At 37.3% G+C, this 17,757-nt stretch overlaps 2 protein-coding genes across 3 annotated transcripts in view; one reads left to right on the top strand and one right to left on the bottom strand.

Moving 5' to 3' along the window:
* Positions 1-1,761: 1,761 nt before the first annotated feature.
* Positions 1,762-15,792, top strand: SYCP3 (synaptonemal complex protein 3). Its single transcript, XM_055118210.1, has 8 exons — positions 1,762-2,436; positions 3,106-3,172; positions 3,343-3,377; positions 6,559-6,676; positions 8,086-8,185; positions 11,245-11,343; positions 13,647-13,751; positions 13,876-15,792. Exons 1-8 carry the CDS (start codon positions 2,373-2,375, stop codon positions 13,927-13,929), a joined length of 642 nt encoding a protein of 213 aa, XP_054974185.1. The 5' UTR covers positions 1,762-2,372; the 3' UTR covers positions 13,930-15,792.
* Positions 13,784-17,757, bottom strand: part of CHPT1 (choline phosphotransferase 1) — a 34,875-nt gene continuing 30,901 nt past the window's right edge. Inside the window, exons 8-9 of one of the 2 annotated variants that reach the window (XR_008626946.1) lie at positions 15,739-15,938; positions 13,784-13,955 (exon numbers count right to left, since the gene is read on the bottom strand). Coding sequence is in view for 1 of the 2 variants with exons in the window: in XM_055118209.1 (XP_054974184.1) it covers positions 13,911-13,955; positions 15,828-15,938 (156 nt within the window). In the remaining variant the exon portion in view is untranslated. The remainder of the gene's footprint in view (positions 13,956-15,738; positions 15,939-17,757) is intronic. The other variant, XM_055118209.1, reaches the window with a different exon arrangement.

Below are 17,757 nucleotides of genomic sequence, written 5' to 3'. Positions count from 1 at the left end.
ACTCCAAAATATATTAACACAGAGTTGCTTTAAAAGCATTGTTAGTGACAGGTGAGACATGATTATTACCATAAAAAGATCCAAGCATAAAATAAAATTTAATGTAATATACTTTGGAGTCCAGAGTTGAAAACCTATATATGTAAATGAGAATAGTAATTTTATATGTAGTAAATGATTTTAATTTTCTTATTTACATAGGTCAAAGTCATACAGTACTCACAATTAGCCCTTCCTGATTTTTCCCGATCATTCTATTTGCCAGTCCTTAAAGTTCTGTTTGAATAAACAATATAAAATAAATGTGTTATGTGCCAAAGGGGGCAGGTTGGGACTGAGAGGGAGACGGGATGTTGATGGAGGGAAGGTCACACTGGTGGTGTTGGAACACTAAATGCCTGAAACAACTGTATCAAGAACAACTTTGTAAATCATGGTGTTTTTAATAAAAATCAGTAAAACAAACATAAACAAATTCTTAAATGGTGATTCTCCTCTAGCGCAGTCTCTTCTGACGTAATCCTGAGTAAAAATGTGACGGACCAGAGAGTGGCACAATTTTTGTGTACTCACTGCCCAAGTAGAAAACTAAATTTGGGTATACGTGTGAACAGAACTCGGCAAGTGAGAAAGGACAAAAAATCTACAACAAAATTCAGGGTACCTGAGACAAATCTCTGAAGGAGGCACCAGGAGGGAAGGGCCGGAAAGGGCTTCCGGTGGCAAGTCTGCTAGTCCCGGAAATTCTTCTTTACACGCCAGGTCAGGTGCACAGGTGAGCTGCTGCCCAAAGCACGCATGCGCAGGATATCCTGAAAGCAACCAATCAGGTTCCTTCCCGGGTCCCGATGGGTGGGCTTTACACCTCAGGCCAAACTGATACGTCAGAGAGGCGTCGAGACGTGGAAGCGAGAAGCTGGTTGTGCGGACAGGAACGACCGTCCCGCGCAGCCTGGCTGTTTCTGAGGGAGAGGCGTTTTCTCTAGCGTGGGCCCTTGCCCAGTGAGCGCCATCTTCACTGACTGGCTGGCCCTGCGGCCTGTGGCGCGAAAATGAAAGGGCAGAGCTACCCTGAGGGTAGGACCGTTGTGTGTGGGGTGGGGGTGCTGGGAGCCCAGCGAGTGGCGGGCATGGGGCGCTGCGGCGGTTTGTGTGTGCGTGGCAGGGTGGAGGCCGCCTCCCCTTGCCTCCATCACTCCCCCAGACACTGCGTCCAGATGTCACGTGCTGGCTGCCGACATCTTGCGTGCTCCCACGCGTGACTTCCGGGAGCGACAGCGCCCTTGGGGACCTGCCCACCATAAGCTCAGGGGTGGGGGTGGGGCGCGCAGTCGGCGTCGAAGGGGGTATCCTCGCCGTCGGGCTGCCAGCCTTCGCGGTGCCAGGGCGAGAAGGAGGTTTGCCTTCTCCCCGCATTAGCAGGGCGGTGGCAGCGGCCAGAGCCACCTTGGGGCGTCCCTTTTGGGGTGGGGACAAGGACAAGAGTGGCTGCTCTGCCAGCGTGGGGTGGGGGACGCGGGCCACCAGGTCTCCTTATCCTTTGCGCCCAGGAAGTACCGGCTGGCCAGTCTGTTCCCCAAGCAAAGCGGCCACCTCTGCTTGGCGGCGCTTTTTTTGTGAGTTGGGGGGTTGGGGTGTGTGTGTGTGTGTGTGTGTGTGTGTGTGTGTGTGTGTGTGTGTGTGTGTGTGTGTGTGTGTGTGTGTGTGTGTGTGTGTGCGCGCGCGCGGGGGAGAGTGTGTGTGTGGTGGGGGATGGTAAAGTTCTCTCAAGTGGAGCTCGGAGTACCCAGGTGTCGGCCAGGGGCCAGGGCTTCCTCCCTTCCGTGACTGGCGAGAGGCTCAGTTGGACGGCACATGTGGCGTTGCTCGGACCCTGCGGGGCCACCCCAGCGGGTGCTTTGCCGGGCAGGGCGGGGTAGGGGGTGAGGCCTCGATTGCTGCACTTCAAGACGCTGCGGGGAAGGCTTCGGGGTCTTGCCCCCAAATGCTGCTGGAGGGCCGTCCAAGATCACAGTTGGTGGTTGGTGGGATCCGCCAGGAGCACCTGTGATTCTGAGGGTCACCGGGGCCACCCAATAGGGCTTGTGTCCCAGTGCTATCCGTGGGGGCCCCCAGGTTACGCCCTGACATATTCGGGCAGCTGTGCGGTTGCCAGGGATTGAGCTGGAGTCCTGCACGTCGTGCAAGGCGCGTCCTTACCCCAGACTGCTGGCGGGGTAGCTCCGGGGTGACACTCCCTGGGCCGTGAAAGGGGTCTCTGGGTCCAGAGGCTTTGCAGATGCGTTCGTTCAGACAGGAATCGCCTTGTGCTCGCTCTGACCACACGGAAGCGTCCTGGGAAGCCCGAGAAAGCATCCAAGGACGGGCAGGTGATGACATCCCTTGACTTAGTGAGAGATGATAAAATTCTGCGCAGCTCCGAGAAGCTTATGGAAGGTAAGATCGGATGTTCCAGGGTGCCCCGCACGTCTGTTTCTCTCTCTCCCCCCTTTTGAATTCATTGCATTTTGTATGATAGTCACGCTTTGTATCTTTTGTGCATCCTTGTTTTCTCATTTATGCTTTCATAAGTGTATACAACATCTCTTGTCCTTGTAATCATTATTCCCCAAGTGTCTGATAAATCCTACGGGGCTTGTTATGACAGTAATATATGCCCTGGGTACTGACTTAATTCCATCCAATTTTCAGAAAGTACCTCATTTTTATTGCCTGCTTTAAAACCTACCCTGGCAGACCAGAGGGGATGTAGTTCAGGGGGAGAGCACTTGCAACACAAAGGCAAAGAAGAGAAAAGAAAAACTAACCTAAGATCAGGGATGCCTCACATGTGTGAGGTCCTAGGTTTGATCCCCATAACAATAAATTAAAAATTAGATTAGATTAAAACAAGGTAATAAAGAACATGCTGGCTACATTTAAAGGTGTGCACCATATGCTGAAACATATACCCATTGTAAACCTTTGTTACCTCAATAAAAACAAACAACGTGAAAAATAAAAACATGACGTGTTGGCAAAAAGCCCAAATACCTCAAGATAAGACATTCCTCCATTAAAAATTACCCAGTGATAGTTTAAAAAATATTTGTCTTTCTTATGCAGGGAAGATTGCAGTAATTGAAAAGCATGGCAAGAAAAGAATTTCAGCAGCCTCAGCTGAAGATGAGGGGTAATGTGCTCAAAATAATTTTTGCCTATGAGATAGAGTATTTAAGGAAAGTTATTTTGGTTGTTCAGCAATAAACAGTATGTAAAAATACTGCTATAGGATATTTCATCCCAATCAAGCGGATTTAATGAGTCCTTAATTAAAAGTTTGAAATGTAATTTTTTTCACAGGGGTGAAGTACAGAGTATGCTGTCAACACTTGGAGGTATGTTTTAAGAGATAGTGTATTTATATAGATTAAAATTATATAACCAGTATAATATAAAATACTGATCTTGGGAGTACAGACTGTTATTTAATGCGTAGTCCTCAAACATAAGATTTTTTTCTTAAGTATGTGATTCAGCTTCATCAATTTCTTTATTTCAACTTTTCCAATTGCTGAGATGAAGAGTGAAAATGGTTCTAACAATTAGCTGAGGTAAGAATAGTGCCATTATTTCATACATATGTGAGTCCAAGGGTGTGAAATTACAGAACAAAAATGGATGGGAAAGGTTTCTGTTTTTCAATGAATTCTGACACATTTTGGGCCATATAAAACAAGCACACACACACACACACGTATATATGCCAGATTTTCATTTTCTCAATTTCTATGACATTCCTGTGTCTTTTTAGGAGAAGCAGTGTAACAGAAGTCTTTAAAATAACTTTTACAATGTTTAAAATAAATGTTTAAAGACTTTTACAAAGTCTTTAAAATAACTTTTTTTTACAATGTTTAACATATTAAACATTGTAGTTGAGAAGTAAAAAGATATAACTTAGGGATGTATTATCAGATAAAATCTGTAAACTTTTTTCTTATATATGCATATATTTTAAATTTTTAATCTTATCATTGAGGTAATGTGGTTTATAATAGTGCTGATGATTATGCTTTTGGTGTACAACATTACTGTATATCCACTAACATCAAAGTGCCAAAGTCTCTCCACTACTGTCCCTTGGTCCTTACTAGTCTGCCCCATTGCTCCCTATCCTTTGCCTAAAGATCATAAACTTTAGGGCTGGAGTGATAGCACAGAGGGTAGAGCATTTGCCTTGCATGCAGCTGATCCAGGTTCGATTCCCAGCATCTCATATGGTCCCCCGAGCACCGCAAGGAGTAATGCCTGAGTGCAGAGCCAGGAGTAACCCTTGTGCATCGCCGGGTGTGATCCAAAAGCAAAAAGCAAATAAATAAATAAAAAATAAAAATAAAATAAAAGGTATTGTCAAAATCAGTTACATTAGCTGATAGAGAAATAATATTCTTTAAGTCAGTAATTTGCTTCTGTAGTCAAATTTATTTAAAACTTTGTGTTCTTTGGTGCCAAAATCATATTTATAATCTATCTTATAAATACTATTTTAAGTGGTTATTAGAAGCATAAACTACATGAAAACATTTAGGAATGTTTTTGATGAAAAGCATTTCTATCATGATTAATAAAAACATGAGTAAGAATGTATTTAGCATGATTAAAAATAGTGAAAGTTTATGAGATAAAATACTTAAGAGCAAAAATATCCTCTAATAAGTTTTACAAAAGTATTTAAAAGGGTTTCTGAACAAATTATCTTGGTATTTACTTAGATTTCAATGTCTGGGTTGTAGTTTAAATGGTAGAACATGGACCTTGCAAGGCTCTGGACTGGATACTTGAGAACTGAGGCATACAGCCCCCACAACAGTATATAAAGAAAGGTTTTCTTGGGGCTGGAACAATAATATGTGGGTAGGGTGTTTGCCCCTGAGCATCGTCCCGTATGGCATAGAAACCAAAAAAAAAAAATTTTTTTTCTCTATGTCTATTTTTGCTTCTTTTAGAAAAAAAAATAGATTTGTCTCTTGTAGAAAAAAATAGATTTATTACCATGGTACACTGTAGCACTGTTGCTCCATTGTTCATCAGTTTGCTCGAGCGGGCACCAGTAATGTCTCCATTGTGAGACTTGTTATTACTGTTTTTGGCATATCGAATATGCCACGGGTAGCTCACCAGGCTCTGCCGTGAGGGTAGGATATTCTTGGTAGCTTCCTGGGCTCTCTCAGAGGGACAGAAGAATCGAACCTGGGTTGCCTGAGTACAAGGCGAATGCCCTGTCCGCTATGCTGTTGCTCCAGCCCATTACCATTGTATTTTATTTTAAATAATATTATACCCTGATATAAATCTTAATCCTTTGTAGAGTTTTTTAATTTTTTTTAAATTTTTCATCTTTTGGACTACTCCTAGTGGTGCTCAGGGGATCATATAATGCTTTGCACTAAACCTGAGGCTTCTACATGCAAAACATGTGCTTGAACTATGTGGTTACCTCCCCAACCTAAATTAATAAATAGGAAAACTAGAGAATTAAATTATACCCTGGAGAGATATTTGTATTATAAATTAGCTTTTTAAAATATAGGATAATTAGAATTAGGGTACTAATAGCTAAAACATTTTTTCAGAAGGGAAAAAAGCAAATTTTGCTGTTTGGTATTATCCTCATTTAAAAAATAAACTTGCCTACAGGATGCCTAGAAGCACATGCACATATGAGCAGAGTGTGCACACACACACACATCACACACACATTTGGCTGCCATGCTTTACAGGGTATCATATCAGGTTGTGCTTGTGCATTCTGTTGTGAGGTGCATCAAGATTTGTACTCTTTTAATTGTGTTCATTCTTGTTTTCTAGAGGTCACAGTTCCTGGTCATGGTGCTTACACATCTTTTAGCTGCAGAGCTCGCCAGGGTGTACCTCTTTGTAGTACTTACACACATCTGGCTGTGGTGTAGCCAGATATGGCTTGTGGTGCCAGGGATTGTAGATAGCAGAACTATCAGACTCAAATAGCAGAACTGCCACAATGTTAGCATATTGGCAGCATTGGGGATTGAACTCAAGACCACATGTGTGCAAAGGTGCCAGTTTAAGCCACTACACTTACACTTACCCATTTTAGGCCCATGTGTGTATGTGTATGTTTGTGTGTGTGTGTGTGTGTGTGTGTGTGTGTGTGTATGTGTGTGTGGTGCTGATCAAACCCAGTGCCTCCCAGATATGCAAGGCAAGTCCTCTTTCACTAATTACATCTCTGACCCAGTGAGCATTCTTACATTTATTTATTTATTTATTGCTTTTTGGGTCACACCCGTCGATGCACAGGGGTTACTCCTGGCTCTGCACTCAGGAATTACCCCAGGCGGTACTCAGGGGACCATATGGGATACTGGGAATCGAACCCGGATCAATTGCGTGCAAGGCAAACGCCCTACCCACTGTGCTCCAGTCCCAAATTTTTAGTTTCTTTCCACAATTGTTGAACCAACTTGATGGTATTTAATATGTAAAAACATACATAATTTTCTTCAACATTAAATTTAATGAATGTTTTCCATATAGCTGACATTGACAAGACGCTAATTGCCAAGAGAAAAAGACTAGAAATGTATACCAAAGCTTCTCTGAGAACTAGTAGACAGAAAATTGAAAATATTTGGAAAGTAGAACAAGAGCAGAGGTAAGATTCTGTTTTTTTCCAAAGTCTCAGCATTTGTATAATTTCCTAGTATTTATCAGTGCAAATTATGAACACCATTTTAATTCTATACTTTCTGAGATCTCTAGTAAAAAAATATTTGGGGGTGGGATTATAGAGGCCACATCTGGTGATACTCAAGGGCTACTCACTGCTTTATGCTCCAGGATCACCAGTGCGACTAAAGGGATCAAGTTGTACCAGAATTGAACCCAAATTTCCCTCATGCATGCATATGCCTAGCCCTTTGAAGGATCTCTCTGGTATATCTATCTACTCAGTTGGCTTGATTTTTCTCAGAGCAAGTAAAGTCTTTAATCATATAACCTCCCTCCTTTTTCAATTTGAGACATATTACATTCCTAGTATTTAATAATTATCTTTTAATAACAACCTTTATTGTAACATAGGTAATGTATATTTATTCAGAAGTTTATTAAGTGAATGAAAAGTAAATATAAAGCCATTTTATGAAATCTAACAATGTAGAAAAAGATCAATTTTATATTATAAATAATTTGTACATTATAGCTGTATTAACTATTCTTTTGCATAAAACCACAGTACCAAAAGGGGTGGAATTAAATAAAATGTTTATATTTAGAAGTTTTTTATGATAAATATAACTTTGGATCTATCATATTAGAATGTATATCTAATAGGAGAAAATTGAAAGCGAACTGCTTGGAGCTGTACAACTTTTGTAGTGGTCAGAGGCATCCCAAGCTCTGTTTAGGAAGCCCAGGAGTTGACTTGGTCAGCAGTACCAGCAGTTCAGTGCACAGCCTGAGAAAGCAAAGCTGCAAGGGCCCTGCAGTACGAGGGATATTTAGTTCACCCCGGTGGGACACAGGGGCCTTTAGCCAAGTACCAAGTAAATGCTTGGGGAACAGTGAGGTACCAGGGATCAAAACAGGGATCAGACTGGAGTGTGCCTTAACTCCTGTACTATCTCTTTGGCCTTGTTAAAATACTTAATTTTTTAGTTAATGTAGTGAAACTTTAAAATTTTTGGTGGGAGGCCACACCCAGTGATGCTCAGGGGTTACTTCTGACTCTACCCTCAGGAATCACTCCTGGTGGCACTTGGAGAACCATATGGTATGCTGGGGGTTGAACCTGGGTTGACCACAAGCAAGGCAGGTGCCCTATCTACTGTACAATCACTTCAGCCCCAGAACCTTTAATTTTCAAGAACAAAAGCATGGAAGAGGACTTTTCTATTATTTCAGAAAATAAATATTTCTGAAATAAACATAAAATCATAATTTAACTTGTTTTTACATATGAAAAATTTAAGGTACAATGATTTCTTTTTATAATAATGTAAATTATATTAAATTGATACTTTTTCTTATATAAAATGTGGCAATACTTATTATATCTTGTAGGCAGAAACTTAGCCAAGAATATTCTCAGCAGTTTCTCACCTTGTTTCAGCAGTGGGACACAGATATGCAGAAAGCTCAGAAACAAGAACAACAACTAACTGTTAAGTATTATGTTTGCTTTTGCTTGCTGTAATTAATCTATTATAACTAAAGATCATATACGAACGGAAAACCTAGTCTTATAGTAGACCCATGGAATGCAGCCAGGTTTTATTACCCAAGCTTTCTTTGTGTTTGGGTACTGAACTATAGACCAGAGAAATACATTAAAAACTCTTAGTTTTTAATTACTATATTAACTAGGATTCTTCAATGCCAAGAAGAAAACTGTCAAACTCCACTGATCCTAATATTAGTATATATTAAATGTTTAGGGAGTAGTTTAGCTTCAGGTAGCATGGAGAAGTATTGCTCATGTGTTTTATGGACTTTTTCTTTAGTTCGTAGCAGGCTTTCTCAATGTTGCTAGTGAAAAAGCTTCTTGTAGATATACTACAGAGTTAGTAACTCCAGTGGACTGAGATAGTCTTTCTCAATAGCTCTGATAGAAGTCTTTGTAGTCAAGTGCTCTAGTATTGAGCTATATCCCCAGAAAAATCTTCTGGAAGACAGTCACTGATCTGGTTTGGATCATTTGCTATTTCTGAATCACAGTTTTTTTAAAATTTTTTTGCAAGGGGGATCTCCCAAGAGGTACCAACTCAGGAGGTCCAGGTCCTCTCCAGGTGATTCTCGGCCAACTAAGCTGGTGGTTCAGTACAATATGAGGACTCATGATTTGGTGGTAGAGCTTATGGTGTTGGGGATTAAACTGTGTTTTTCCACCTTAATCCATGCACCTTAATCCACTATCTTCCATGTCTCTACTCTTAATAACCAGATTTGTAGCCCTGCCCATATATATTAACTATCTTTGGATTTTATCCTATCATAGCTTACAAAATTATTACACATTTTGCAGTGTGTGATAATTTTGACAGCTAAGATGTTGTTCATGTCAAATGATTTTAGAGGTTGGTTTGACAACCCTTTGGGAAATGTTAATTTAAGATACATATGAAATAAGGAGATAAGCAAACTGTGCCATTAATCTGAATTTTCAGGAAAGAAATATAGGTGAAACATACAAAGATGAAAATGTATCAACATAAAAATAGCATTTAAACCATGAGATTAGATGAGACCTCCATGAGGGAATAAAAATGTAAGAGAGAAGTCTAGGACCCAGCCTTGGATTAAGATTTCCATGTAGAGTTCTGTAAGATGAGGGAAAAATAGTAAAGAAAGCTGATAATGAATGACTTAATATCTAGAAAGAAAATCACTCTAAGGAAAGTGAAGCAGACCTTTTAAGGAGAAAAGGAGTAAATTTGTGATATTCTACTAATAGGCTAAATCAAGTCAATTTAGCAATGTGAAAGTCATTGATATTTTTGATGAGAGTGATTTTTATGGACTAATAGTGCAAAAATATTATTGAGGTTAAGTGTAAGAGAGATTAGGAAAGAAAGAAATAGGGTAGGTAGTAATTTGAATAGAAGAAATCATAATTTTTGTCTGTTTGCTTTTTTTTATGAGTAGAGAAACAGCAGCATCTTTGTGTGGTGATAGAAAATCAGCTTGAAGGGAAAATGCAAAATAATGACGAGAGGTGTATAGTTGCTAAATAATTGAGAATTATGTAACAAAGACAAATTGCCCTTAAGAGGGAAAAAGGAAAGTTCATCCCTAAAAACTGAAGAAGGGGCCAGAGAGATAGTATAGCAGGTATGGTGTGTACCTTGCATGCTGCGACACGGGTTCAGTTCTGGCACCATATTTGGTGTTCAGAGCCAGGATGAAGCTCTGAGTATAGCAGGGTATGCCTCTTTGCCACCCCTACTCTCCCAAAATGAGGAAAAGCAGATTATAAGAGTATAGATGGATGTAGGTGAGTAGATAGGTAAGGTGAAAAGAGATCTCTGGATTACTTCTGTTTTAAAGAATTAAAATCATTTAAAGATGGAAAAGATGGTGCTTTTTGAGATCGAATGAGAAGTAATGAAATGCTTTCCTGAGTTGACCAGTATAGAAAAAATTGCCCAGCAACATTAACATATTAATATTAATCATTGTTTAAAAAATTTTATTATTAATCATTACGTTTTAGCATAAGCATTAATATATCTGACAGTAAACATAGTCCGGTTAACATAGTGATCATAAATTCAAAGCAAGATACCTCAGGATAGTAGTTGTAGGGTTTTTTTCTACTACATGTGGAGTAGCTGGAGAGTTAGACTTCATATTTGAAGCTTAGCTAAAGTGATGTAATTATGAAAGAAGCAGAGTATTTATGCAAAGGAGTAATTGACATATTTAAGTTGGAAAAGAGAGAGGGAAGACATGGAATTAAGATAAAGGACAGTAAAGGATGAATGGACTTTAGGCCTAGATAGAGATAATTGATTTTAAGAAAAAAGCGGATGTGTAGAATTTTATTTCCTTCCTAAACAGAGTTTGCCAGGATAATAGTATTGAATAGTAGTGATGATGAATTATCTAAACTAGGTCAAAATAGTTGTTAAAATATTAGTACTATTAATTTAAAAACAATTTCTTTTGGGACTGGGAATGTATGTAGCCCAGTTTAGTGAGGAGAGTGCATGCCTTAGGCATAAGCTTAGATCACCGGTACCACAAAACAAAAAATATTTCTTTTATTGTGCATATGGTATAATATACACACATATAGATGAATAGAGCTAATCTGAAATTCCATAACACTGTGAATCAATGATAAATTCAGAGTAAAAATTTTTTCAAAATCTTTATCTTTGTTATAATAAAAAACACTGTCTTTTTGTATGTTTTGGGGTCACACCCAGCAATGCTCAGGGGATGCTCCTGGCTCTGCACTCAGGAATTACTCCTGGCAATGCTTGGGGGACTATATGGGATGCTTGGGATTAAACCTGGGTTGGCTACATGCAAGGTATATGCCCTACCCACTGTACTATCTCTCCAATTTTACAAAAAAATATTTTAAACTCTTCAGCTCTTCATTCTTCTTTCTAGTCTGTCATGTTAATTAATTCAAACTATTTCTTTTAAATTTAATATAAAATTATATTTTGCTAAATTTAGTTTTCACATTAAGTTTTTCTATTATGTTTGTAGAATATGTTTCAACAGCAACAACAGATTTTTCAACAAAGTAGAATTGTTCAGAGCCAGAGACTGAAAACACTTAAACAATTATATGACCAATTTATAAAGGTTTGTAGTATTTGATAGCATGTTTATAAGATATGTAATTTATTTATGTGAAAATAGGGTACTTTCCTCAAATTTATGAGAAAAAAATCACATATATTTAAATTTTTAATATTTGAAATTTTAATTGCCTTCCATTTTGCATTTTGAGTTGATTTTTTCATTTACGTATAAAGTATATATTTTACTTTAGGACCCTATAATGTTTTAGGGGTTATTCAAAACAGGAAATAGCAAAGTGGATTAATTTTCAAATGTTTATAAATATGTGTATATATATTTAAATATATCATGGCATATTTACTTTCAGAATTATTAGTGACAAAGATGGCTTTATATGACAACTTATAAGAGGTGGCCCAGACATAAAATGGACTCAGAAGGCCATTTGAAGATTAAAAATTTATTGGTTGAGAATTATCTACTGACACAGCATAGTAGCAGTTCAGCCAACTGGGAAGTTCACTGGGTGCTTGGGATCACTAGCGTCACCCTGGAGGTGGTGGTGAGGGAGGGTCTCCAAGACAAGCCAGCAGTGTCAGGGGAAGGCATGAGGTACTGGAGAATAAATTGAGACTTTGGGCATTTGAGGCATAAGTTCTTGACCCCAGAGCTATCTCTTAGGCCCCTTTCATTCCCACTACTACTGATCTACTTCATAACCTCATCATTGTACTATTAAAACCTCTGAACTGATATATCTGTTCTCCAATCCACACTATAGGCCAACCATAGTATATTCCTAAAAACACTTTCTTCCTCCTGATAACTGTTAACAACTTCTCATTTTAGTTTTAATTTTTTTTGCCACACCCAGTGGTGCTTAGGTCTTATTCCTGACTCTGTGCTCAGGGATCACTCCTAGGGGTGTCAGGGACTATACAGGGTGCCAGGGATTAAACCTGCGTCAGTCGTGTGCAGGGCAAATGCCCTACTCACTGTACTCTCTCTGGTTCCATCATTTAATTTTTTTAGGTATTTAAGATCCTCCTCTCCATAATGTAACCCTCTTTTTTTTTGCTCCATTTTTTTATTGCCCATTATTCTTATATCTTCATGTAATTGCTTTCTCTGAACTGACTCTACACTTCCATGATCTTGTTATGCTAATCCCTAGAATCCTTTCACTCCTTTCATTTCTGAAATCTTATTTTTTGTCACTTAAATTTGGTTTAGTGTCCATTTTCCACTGTAGAGCTACATCAAGGTACATCTCCATTTCTATTATAAAATTGTGTTATTTTACTTATATGATCATACTGGAATAAGGTAATGATCATGTAAATTTCTCCATATCACTGAACCTCGTACTTTTTACATAATAGGCTATAGTATTTTTACTTGTTGAATGAAGATTTATATTTTACACTGAAGCAGAATACTACAGATATTTTATTCCCTTTAATAATTCATATCACATTAACTACTAGTCATAGTAAGTGAACTGCAATCTGATTATTTAGAAATTATATTAGGAAATTTCAAAATAATGATATTTAGTGATATGCGATAGCACAGCGGTTGGGCATTCGCCTTTAACTCGGCCAACCCGAGTTGATTCCTCCGCCCCGCTCGGAGAGCCCGGCAAGCTACCGAGAGTATCAAGCCCGAGCGGCAGAGCCTGGCAAGCTACCCAATATCCAATATTAGTGGCGTATTGGATATGCCAAAAACAGTAACAAGTCTCTCAATGAGAGACTTTACCGGTGCCTGCTCGAACAAATTGATGAGCAATGGGATGACAGTGACAGTGATATCACTTAATTTTTTTGGCTTGACATAATAGTTTATTAATACATTGTTTTTGTTTTATTGTTTTATAGGGGTAACTCCTGGCTATGCTTAGCTGAGCCAGATGGTGCTCTGGGAGCCACACAGTGTTGGGGATCAAACTCAGGGCTACACATATGCAAGTCTACCACTGTGCCATTTCCCAGTCCCCATTAACCCACTCTTTTCAGCAAAGTACACTACTATTGTACTTCAAAAATAATATTTTATTCATCCTGACCTTTTTTGTAGTTTTTTGGGCCACACCTGGCATTGCTTAGGGATTACTGGTGATGCTTGGGGGACCACCTGGGCTGCCGAGAATCAAACCTGGGTTGGCCTCGTGTAAGGCACATGCCCTGCCTGCTGTAGGGCTATCACTTTGGCCCTGTTTATTTAGAAAATTTTTATTTGGAATAAGTAATGTGTATTAGTTAAATATCAAACATTCATAATTTCTGAAAGTTAATCATACAAGTTTAGAACCTGAAAATAAAAAATGGTGGTTTGTACTAAATTAGCCTTTTGTATTTTAGAATATGGAGGAAATGGAAAAGAATCATGATGTTCTACTTACTGGTGCACACAATGAAATCAAAAAAGAAATGGCTATGTTACAAAAACAAGTCATGATGGAAACTGTAAGTTACTATACTTAAAACTTAATAAAGCATTAATAGAGCACTGAAATATTTATTTGCTGAAATATGTGTAACACTTATCTAAAAATTAAACAAATGTTTATTATTTCCTTTTGTGTAATAGCAGCAGCAAGAGATGGCAAGTGTTCGAAAGTCTCTTCAATCCATGCTATTCTGATGACTCTTTGAAGGAAGAACTTGAACCTAAGTAATATGATACAATTATAACATTAGCTAGGTAATAAATATGTAAATGTTCAGTGATTTAAAATTTTGTTTTAAAAAAGCTTTTAAATATTACAGACTGTTAATTATTAGGCTAAGTTAAAGATTCCTTTCTGTTATCCTTCAAGTGAAACAAAGTTATACTAGTAGCAGCAATTTCTAAATTTTATGTACCACGGTTTCAGTTCTGTAATAGTAACTGAATTCTCTCTAATACTTGTCAATGAGCTTTTAGCAATAAAGATAATAAATTCAGTATTTGACTTCAGTGTATCTGTGTCAGTTTCAAAAGGTAGAAGTCACAAATATTGGAAGATAACATTGTTCTTTTTAAAAACAATATCTAATTTATATTTACATTTTTTATAAATAATTGTTATACTATCAGTACTGACAAACATAAGATTTGAAAAGAAAATATAACATACAAGTGTATTAAAAGTAACTTAAGCTTACATTCTGTAATAAGCTGCTACACACTATTAAGACAGTACACATATTAAGAACAATAGATGTAAATATATGTAAATATCAATTTTAAGACATGAAATTGTGAGTTTTCTAAAGTACATCAAAATGCCACTTAATGGGATTGAGCCATAATTAAATTATATATTTATCTGTAATTATGAATATTAAAAGCATATCAACATACCACGTCTTTAAGCATAAATCACCTAGAACAGTGCTTTATAACCTTTTTATACACACAGACTGGTAAAAAATAAGAGAAACATTCACGGATTATTATGGCAGAAATAAAATAATTATACAGTATTTTATATATAAGTTTTAAGTCTAATATCATACAATGAAAACCGAGTATTGAGTGGCAATAACCTTTGTCAAAGACCATCTGGAAATTAGTCTGGCACTGGTCTGTGGACTTGGAGAACCACCGACCTAGAATTTGTTGCTGTTTTTTTTGGAGGCCACACTTGGCTGTGCTTAGTTAAGGCTTACTCCTGGTTCTGAACTCAGCTATCACTTTTGGTGGGGCTTAGGTGGACCATATAGTGTTCGTGGAATCAAATTTGGGCTGGCCACATGCAAGGGAAGGGCCCTGCCCTTTATATTATCACTTCAGCCTCTATTAATAATTTTCTTATGTTAACTGGCTTTATGATTTTATTTTTTATAAAAAAGGAATGTTTATTATCTCCCTTTTTTATAATAAAACTTTATTTGAGAATATTAAGGAACAAGCTATCCTTACTATAAAAATTAATTTGCTTTTCTGAACTGGTAAGATAAAATTACCTTTACTAAATACAAATGATAGAAAATCTAGCATCTTTTTTATATTCTACATGGTATACTAGGACAAGTATTTACTTTCATACAGTAGTAGTTAACATATTTTTAAAATGACTAATATTTCATATAACATCATCTGCCTCAATAAAGTATTATAAGCATTTATGCAGTAACATGACCTTAATTTTCAACTTCTAAGAAAGCATGACTGACAAAATGGTTGAAATCCTTTAAACCCTGAATTTTTAAAATCTTTTATAATGAAAACCTCAACTGTCTGAAAAAGATTTCTGAGATAAAGAGATAGCTATTTAGAACTATAGAGGTTCACTTTCTTATCCACAGAAAATTAATTTCTTTGGTTTTGTTCCTAATTATAGATCATATTACTTTGACAATATGGATAAGTAATGATACACAAGAGGGTGTCACAACTGAATTAGACATAATATGTAGGACTTAATGGTTCATATTAAAATATAACCTTATTTGATAATATACTAGCCTCCTGCAAAAGGAGATTTCCTTCACTCATTGGTTCCCCTAACTGCTTCTCCTCTTTTCCTTGGATTATTAGTCAATATGCTTGTGAACCTGTTCAGGTGCTTGATGATAGGAAGTCTTGAAAATATTTATATGAAGGTGTCTTGAAATTTGCAGGCACAAAGCACTAAAGTATATCATCATATCAAATGAAGAAATGACCTTTAGAAGCAAAAAAAGAACACAAAATAGATTACAATCTCTTTTCTGAAGCAGCCCTTTTCACCCCAGCCTCTTCCCTTGCCCCAACAATCTCAAACCTTAAAAGAATTCTCACTGAAAACATTGCATTTATATGTTGAATATTTGAAACTCATTATATAAATCCTTAGGAATATGTGGAATATTTCATAATTTGAGAAACTGAGGCACAGAGCAGTGTGAGGCCTAGACTAAAAGTGAAAAATCTGAAAAGTCTTTGACTATGCTGTGCAACAAAACCACAAATTTCCTGTTCAGAGTTATCAATATAGTAAAGACATTCCATCCTAAACATTTATTTCTCAAAAATTATTGTTTTACCTCATATCTCTTCACAACAGGTCTGACTCTAATGGGGAACTCCTAACAATAATAGTAAGTTTTTTGTTGAAATATTGAATGTAACCAAAGTAAAAAGAAAGTAAAGTGAAATTTATCAGTTACGGAGGGGGGGTGGCGGGGGGAGACCCGGGGAAGGGGTGGGATGGGAGGTATACTGGGTTTTTATTTTTTTTGGTGGCGGAATATGGGCACTGGTGAAGGGATGGTTATTTCAGCATTGTATAACTGAGACTTAAGCCTGTAAGCATTGTAATTTTCCACATGGTGATTCAGTAAAATTTAAAAGAAAAAAGAAAAACAAACAAAGGACAACAACTAAAAATAATTATTGTTTTATTGAATTATTATTGGTTTCCAGTACTATCTATACATTTTGGGGTAGTAATAGCTTCACACTTCTATATGTGTCTATGCTATTCTTACATGAGATTGACCTTTACCACCTTCTCACTACCATCCCACTCCATCCTCCACTAAACTATAATTTTTGTAAAGTCAGCGATTTTTGCTGTGATGTTAATTCATTTTCTTTGATTATTATATTCATTGTACATCATATGTATGTTTTGAATAACATACATTATTATTACCACTGGTGGTCAGGGGCTACACCGGTTTAAATGAGGGTGGGACATGAGTGCTAGAGATCAAATGGTTCCTCCAAACCAAGCCCTTCAGCCTGTATTTCTCAGAAGACAGTTGAGGGGAGACTTATGTAAAATGTGTGATATGTAACATTTAAGAGGAAGGGAAACCATTTAAAAAAACTGCATAGTTCAGGGGCAAGTTCTTCCTTTCAGGACAAAAAGCCTCAGCTCTTAGTCCACAAGAAGGAATTTTTTTCCATATCATATTCTTTAAAAAATTTCATGATCTTTTTTCTCTCTGACACAGAGAATGTTTTTCCTTGAAGATGCCAAAGGGTACATTTTGTATGTGTGTGTGTACATAGAATATTTTGTTTTAAATTACAGTTCATATAGTGTTTTAAAAAATAATTGAATTTTATTTCTTACAATAATTTCTACCACTAGTATAAGTCAGGTAAACTCATTTGTTACAAAATAAGTATTTTGTTGATTTTGCTGTTTTGTCTTAGAACAAAACACTGTGTTTCTGATCAACCTGGAAAGTGAGGGGGTCACATGCAGTACCAGGGATTCAAACAGATTGGTTGCATGCAAGGCAAGTAAGTGCCTTACTCCTTATACTGTCTCTCCAGCCCTGTTAATGGACGCTTCACCAAAGTGATAGACATACTGAGGTAGGGAGAAATACAGTGGAACTGAAGACCAAAGATCCTGTGTCTCAAAAAGTTTAATAAAGCTTTTGTGATAAAAGCATTACCAATAATGTTTTTTTTTGTTTTTCTTAAATGGATAAAGCTTCTCTAAAACCATAATTATACATTTTATAATTCTGAATTGAGCAGGATATA

Source organism: Sorex araneus, chromosome 10 (genome assembly GCF_027595985.1).
Source record: "Sorex araneus isolate mSorAra2 chromosome 10, mSorAra2.pri, whole genome shotgun sequence".
Lineage (NCBI taxonomy): Eukaryota > Metazoa > Chordata > Mammalia > Eulipotyphla > Soricidae > Sorex > Sorex araneus.
The sequence above is the reverse complement of the archived record's forward strand: the minus strand, read 5'-3'. Positions and strand labels throughout refer to the sequence as shown.

Coding starts and splice junctions, on each gene's coding strand:
- SYCP3 (XM_055118210.1), top strand. CDS start 2,373: ATGACATCCCTTGACTTAGTGAGAGATGATAAAATTCTGCGCAGCTCC. Junction 3,378..6,558: donor TATGCTGTCAACACTTGGAG/GTATGTTTTAAG, acceptor TTTTCCATATAG/CTGACATTGACAAGACGCTA. Junction 13,752..13,875: donor AACAAGTCATGATGGAAACT/GTAAGTTACTAT, acceptor TTTGTGTAATAG/CAGCAGCAAGAGATGGCAAG.